General features: G+C 48.4%; 1 protein-coding gene across 4 annotated transcripts in view; it reads right to left on the bottom strand.

The window, feature by feature from the left end:
• Positions 1-292: 292 nt before the first annotated feature.
• The window catches only part of NAGPA (N-acetylglucosamine-1-phosphodiester alpha-N-acetylglucosaminidase), a 46485-nt gene continuing 39799 nt past the window's right edge, over positions 293-6978 (bottom strand). For 3 of the 4 annotated variants that reach the window (XM_075335313.1, XM_075335314.1, XM_075335315.1), the window contains exon 11: positions 293-2254. In XM_075335313.1, coding sequence (XP_075191428.1) covers positions 2026-2254 — 229 coding nt within the window. In that variant the 3' untranslated portion in view covers positions 293-2025. The remainder of the gene's footprint in view (positions 2255-6978) is intronic. The other variant, XM_075335316.1, reaches the window with a different exon arrangement.

Raw genomic sequence — 6978 nt, 5'->3', positions numbered from 1 at the left:
GCGACTAGGGCTTATATTTAAGCCTTACGCTGAAAACTCCTGCTAAGGCTTATTTTCGGGGAAACACAGTAGGTGTCTCATGCCTCTTGGTCAACTGCAGTGTAACCTGCCCCCACCGCTAATAAATTTCTACCCTAAGCCTGTTTTCACCTTCCTGACTAGACAATTTTTTTCAATTCTTACCAGTGTCAGTTTATAAGGTAATAACTCTGGAACACGACAACAGATCCCAGTGATTCTGAGAGTTTTTTTCAGACATATTGTACTTCATGTTAGTGATACATTTAGGACAATATTTTTTGCGTTTATTTGTGAAAATATCAGAAATTTGGCAACATTTTTGAAAATTTCAAAGAGTTCTGTCACACAAAATAGGTAATAAATACCATTTCCCACATGTCTACTTTACATCAGCATCATTTAAAAAAAAAAAAAAAATTATATTTGTTAGGTTAAAAGTTTATCAGCAATTTCTAATTTTTTCAACAAATTTTACAACACCATATTTTTTTTTTCAGAGACCACATCACATTTGAAGTGACTTTGCAAGGCCTATGTAACAGAAAATACCCAAAAGTGACATTTTAAAAATAGCATCCTTCAAACTGCTCAAAACCATATCCAAGAAGTTTCTTAAGCTTCACAGGAACTAAAGCAATGTGTAAGGAAAAAAAAAATGAAAATTTTACTTTTCCGACACATACGGTATATTTTAATATAGCCCCAAGTTTTAAATTTTCACAAGGGCAACAGGAGAAAATGCACCATACAATTTGTTGTGCAATTTTTCCTGACTATGCTGGTACCCCATATGTAGTGAAAAACTACTGTTTGGGCGCCTGGCAGGGCTCGGAAGAGAATGAGCACCATTTTGACTGGAATAAATTGCAGATTCCATGTCCCATTTGAAGATCCACTGACATACCAAAACAGCAGGAACCTCCTCAAGTGAGCTCATTCTGGAAACCGGAATTCATCTTGGCATGTAACGAGCAATTTTAACCCTCAGGTGGTTTACAAAATTGGATATCATTTGACTGTGAAAATACAAAAAGTACCATTTTTCCACGAAAATGTTGCTTTGGCCCCAAAGTTTAAACATCCATAGAAGATGCCAGATGGCAGACACAACCTGATCAGAATAATCCAAAATGAATACATTGAGAAATAGTGCATGATGTGATGTATATTGGCTGCTCCTGTAATCTTGTGCTAGTATAGATTGGCATCTTAATCACTACAGAAGAGCACAGTTTATACATTTTTATTTGGAAATGCAGATGAACCTTTTTGTTTTTCACATGAGTAATCCCAATAGCTTTAATGTACCCCCTAAAAAAGCCCTGATCTGCTTTAATTACTCATAGCTCATGGCCAACAACTTTGCTTTGAAAGTTTAAATTAATGGGTTGTCCACTATATATTGTTCTATTAAAAGTGAGCCCAACAGGGTCCTAAAACAGAAAAAGAAAATACTTCTTGGACCCTTGATTCTCCGCTATGTCCCCCACCGAGCTCACCACTGCGGCCACTACTTAGTCTTGAGCCAGAACAGAAGAAACAGTCTCCCTGCTCTCAGGTGATCCAGTATGTGAGTTGATCTTTTTTTGTTTTACGACTTCTGAATCCATTTTTTAATACAAGTCATGAACAACCCCTTTTACCTGCAATATTCCCTACCAGAACCAGAAGCTTACAATTCAGACATGACTACATATCTGTACCTTTCTATTAAAAATTTGGCACTTTGACATATACAAACAAAATAATTTTAAAAAAAGCACAAATAATCCAGTGTTGAAAAAGTACAGTCAAAAGATAATAAAATAAGGCATCGTGAGTATTGCACAGTTTAAAAAATTCAAGAGCACTTTATGAATACTGTACATTGCAATAAATGTACTGCTAATGTACATGGTCATTTCCTTCAAGTTTTGCACCCAAGTTTCTGGGTGTGTACAAGGCACTAGACTGCTGCATAGCACAGCATGGGTGGACAAATCACAGCCGGATTTGCCATGATCTTCAGCTCCTGGTCTCATGTGTTGTGTCCTCATCAGTATCTGGATGATACAAGTCACAGGTCTCGTACATATCTGGGACGTCCACTTTTCCATTCATTTCTCGTAGTTGATGGTAAGAATATTTCCAGTCATTACCTTTTAATCTGCAGGACCAGACCTGTCTAACATTGAATACAATGCTAATCACAAGCAGCACCAGAAGGGTAACGCTCAATCCTGCCCACACATGCCTGCAAAACACAAATATAGGATCACTCATTGAAATAATCTAAACTATAAGAAGAATAGACCGACAAAGCAACTTAAAAGGGAACCTATTAGTATATAATCTCTAAGCAGGATATTATAGATCAGGAGGAGCTGATCAGATTCATACACATCTTTGTGGGAAAAGTTTCAGTATAAGGCTGGAGTCACATTAGCATATGGCATCCGATGCGATATGCTAATGACGCCCGACTCAGGATCTGCTGCGAGCGTGAGCTGAGTGTCATGCGACTGTGACCCGATCTTGCGATCAGGTAACCGCTGCGGAGGAGAGGGAGGGGTTAATCCCCCCCATCTCCTCCATTGTCAGCCTGTGCGTATATCGCACTGCACTTGGATAACATCCGGGTGCCATCCGATGTTTCTCTCGCACCCATATATTTGAATGGGTGCGAGTGATATGGCTTTCGCAGATAAATCGCAGCACGCTGCGATTTTTTCCTCAGTCCGATTAGGGCTGAGGAAAAACACGCAGATCTGAGCTGCAGCATTGTGTTACATGGGGCCGAGTGCAATGCGAGATTTTCTCACATTACACTCATGTGAGTCACACACAAGTGTGACACTGGCCTAACTTGCATTCAGTGACTGACAATCTTCCCTATAAGACTGTGCATGCAGAGAGAGCTGTCAATCACAGAGTAGGAGCGCCCACTGGACTCAAACATATCGTACAAACACCAGTGATTTCAATAGATAAAAAAGAGAATTTTGTTTACTTACCGTAAATTCTTTTTCTTATAGTTCCGACATGGGAGACCCAGACCATGGGTGTATAGCTTCTGCCTCCGGAGGACACACAAAGTACTACATGAGCATATACACCCCCTGGATAACCAAATATAGCCAGTTTAGTGCAAAAGCTGAAGGAGGACATCCACCCACAAGTAGAGATAGAGCAAAACCCGGAACAACCGGAACCTCTGTCTACAACAACAGCCGGTGAAAACACACGGAACAAGAAAACTGCCAACAGGCAATAGGGAGGGTGCTGGGTCTCCCATGTCGGAACTATAAGAAAAAGAATTTACGGTAAGTAAACAAAATTCTCTTTTTCTTCATCGTTCCTTATGGGAGACCCAGACCATGGGACGTTCCAAAGCAGTCCATGGGTGGGAATAAACAGAAAACTGAGAAGTAGGCGAAACCTAACTTCACAAATGGGCGACAGCCGCCTGAAGGATGCGCCTGCCCAAGCTCGCATCTGCCGAAGCATGAGCATGCACTTGGTAGTGCTTCGAAAAGGTATGCAGACTGGACCAAGTGGCAGCCTGACAGACCTGCTGAGCCGTAGCCTGGTGCCTGAAAGCCCAAGAGGCACCGACAGCTCTGGTCGAGTGTGCCTTGATCCCCGGCGGGGGAGGCACTTGAGTACACTGGTAGGCATCGGAAATGGCCGACCTAATCCAGCGAGCTAGGGTCGGTTTAGAAGCCGAGAGGCCCTTACGCTGACCAGTGGTCAGCACAAAGAGAGAGGTGCACCGCCTAAGAGCAGCGGTGTGAGACACATAGATCCGGAGCGCCCGCACCAGATCCAGAGTATGCAACGCTTTTTCAAAGCGATGAACAGGAGCCGGACAAAAGGAAGGCAGGGAAATATCCTGGTTAAGGTGGAAAGGAGATACCACCTTAGGAAGAAAGTCCGGAGACGGACGAAGAACCACCTTGTCTTGATGAAAAACCAAAAAAGGTGACTCCGAGGAGAGCGCAGCCAAATCAGAGACTCTCCTGAGGGAAGTTATGGCCACTAGAAAGACCACTTTCTGTGAAAGACGAGACAAAGAAACCTCCCTAAGTGGCTCAAAAGGGGGTTTCTGTAAGGCCGTGAGGACCAGATTAAGGTCCCAGGGATCCAGAGGCCGCCGGTAAGGCGGAATGATGTGAGATGCACCCTGCATGAAGGTGCGCACCTGAGCCAGCCGGGCGATACGCCGCTGGAACAACACTGACAGATCAGAGACCTGTCCCTTGAGGGAATTGAGGGATAGTCCTAGCTGCAGACCAGACTGCAGGAAGGACAGAAGGGTCGGCAGGGAAAAAGGCCAAGGGGCATGGCCGGAAGAACGACACCAGGACAGGAAAATTCTCCAAGTCCTGTGGTAAATTTTGGCCGAGGAAGACTTCCGAGCCTGAGTCATAGTGGAGATGACTTCGGGAGGAATGCCGGAAGCCGTCAGGATCCAAGACTCAAGAGCCACGCCGTCAATCTGAGAGCTGCAGAATTCTGGCGGAAAAACGGACCTTGTGAGAGAAGGTCTGGACGGTCCGGGAGATGCCACGGCACCTCTACGGACAGACGGAGCAGGTCTGGGTACCAAGCTCGCCTGGGCCAGTCTGGAGCAATGAGTATGACCCGACGGCCCTCCATTCTGATCTTGCGCAGGACTCTGGGCAAGAGAACTAGAGGGGGAAACACGTAAGACAGACGGAACTGGGACCAATCCTGAACCAGCGCGTCCGCTGCAAAGGCCTGAGGATCGTGGGAGCGAGCCACGTAAACCGGGACCTTGTTGTTGTGCCGGGATGCCATTAGATCCACTTCCGGAGTTCCCCGCTTGCGGCAGATCGACCGGAACACTGCCGGATGCAGAGCCCACTCGCCGTTGTCCACGGTTTGACGGCTGAGATAATCTGCCTCCCAGTTTTCTACGCCTGGGATGTGGACTGCGGATATGGTGGACTTGGAGTCCTCCGTCCACTGAAGGATGCGTTGAACCTCCAACATTGCCAGGCGGCTGCGAGTCCCGCCCTGGTGATTGATGTAGGCAACTGCTGTCGCGTTGTCTGACTGGACTCGAATGTGCTTGCCCGCCAACAGGTGGTGAAAGGCTACGAGAGCTAAGAGCACAGCTCTGATTTCCAGCACATTGATCGAGAGGGCTGATTCGGACGGAGTCCAAGTGCCCTGTGCTCGGTGGTGGAGAAATACTGCTCCCCAGCCGGAGAGACTGGCATCCGTGGTGAGGATCACCCAGGACGGGGCCAGGAAGGAGCGTCCCTGAGACAGAGAGAGGGGCCGAAGCCACCACTGAAGGGAGCCCCTGGTCTGTGGCGACAGAGCCACCAACCTGTGCAAGGAAGAAGTCCGCTTGTCCCAACAGCGGAGAATGTCCAGCTGCAGAGGACGCAGATGGAACTGGGCAAAGGGAACCCCCTCCATTGACGCCACCATCTGACCCAGCACCTGCATGAGGTGCCTGATGGAATGACGGCGGGGCCTCAACAGAGAGCGCACCGCCAGATGGAGGGACTGCTGTTTGACTAATGGCAGATTGACAAGTGCCGGCAGAGTCTCGAATTGCATCCCTAGGTACGTGAGTTCTTGGGTCGGGGTCAAAGTGGACTTGGGCAGATTGACAAGCCACCCGAATTGAACAAGAGTGGCGAGAGTGAGCGAGACACTCCGCTGACAGTCTGCGCTGGATGAAGCCTTGACAAGAAGGTCGTCCAGGTAAGGAATCACTGCCAACCCCTGGAGGTGCAGAACCGCAACCACTGCTGCCATGACCTTGGTAAATACTCGAGGGGCCGTGGCTAACCCGAAGGGGAGAGCCACGAATTGGAAATGTTCCTCTCCGATTGCAAAACGTAGCCAACGCTGGTGTGAAACTGCAATTGGCACATGCAGATAGGCATCTCTGATGTCGATAGATGCCAGGAAATCTCCTTGGGTCATTGAGGCAATGACTGATCGCAGAGACTCCATGCGAAAGTGCCGCACCTGAACATGCTTGCTGAGAAGCTTGAGATCCAGGATGGGCCGGAAGGAACCGTCCTTTTTGGGGACTAGGAAGAGATTTGAGTAAAAACCTCTGAACCGTTCCCTGGCGGGAACCGGTACAATCACTCCGCTGGCCTGCAAGGATGCCACGGCCTGAGAGAAGGCGGCGGCCTTGGAGCAGGGGGGAGTTGACAGAAAAAATCTGTTTGGCGGGCTGGAAGAGAACTCTATCCTGTAGCCGTGGGAGATGATATCCCGCACCCACTGATCGGAGACGTGTTGAAACCACACGTCGCCAAAGTGGGAGAGCCTGCCACCGACCAAGGACGTTGCTGACTCGGCCAGATAGTCAAGAGGAGGCTGCCTTGGTGGCAGCAGCTCCTGCGGACTTTTGTGGACGCGGCTTCTTGCGCCAGGTGGGCTTCTGGTCCTTGGCTGAGTTAGTGGACGAGGCCGAGGGCTTAGAGGACGACCAGTTAGAGGAACGAAAGGAACGAAACCTCGACTGGTTCCTGCCCTGGACAGGTTTCCTGGTTTTAGTCTGTGGCAAGGAAGTACTCTTCCCGCCAGTAGCCTCCTTAATTATTTCATCCAGTTGTTCACCGAACAGCCTGGACCCAGCAAATGGGAGCCCAGCAACGTACTTCTTTGAGGAAGCATCTGCCTTCCACTCTCGAAGCCACAAGATCCTGCGGATAGCGAGGGAATTAGCGGAGGCCACCGCAGTGCGGTGAGAGGCCTCCGGCATGGCAGACATGGCGTAGGCTGAAAAGGCTGAAGCCTGGGAAGTTAAGGCAACCAATTCAGGCATAGAGTCCCTAGTGAGGGAATGCATCTCCTCTAGGGAAGCAGAGATGGCTTTGAGAGCCCACACTGCTGCAAAGGATGGGGAGAACGAGGCCCCTGCCGCCTCAGACAGACTTGGCCAGGAGGTCAACCTGGCGGTCAGTGGGATCCTTAAGTGAG

This window comes from Anomaloglossus baeobatrachus, chromosome 2, assembly GCF_048569485.1.
Source record: "Anomaloglossus baeobatrachus isolate aAnoBae1 chromosome 2, aAnoBae1.hap1, whole genome shotgun sequence".
Classification (NCBI taxonomy): domain Eukaryota; kingdom Metazoa; phylum Chordata; class Amphibia; order Anura; family Aromobatidae; genus Anomaloglossus; species Anomaloglossus baeobatrachus.
This window is presented reverse-complemented; position numbering and strand designations above follow the sequence as displayed.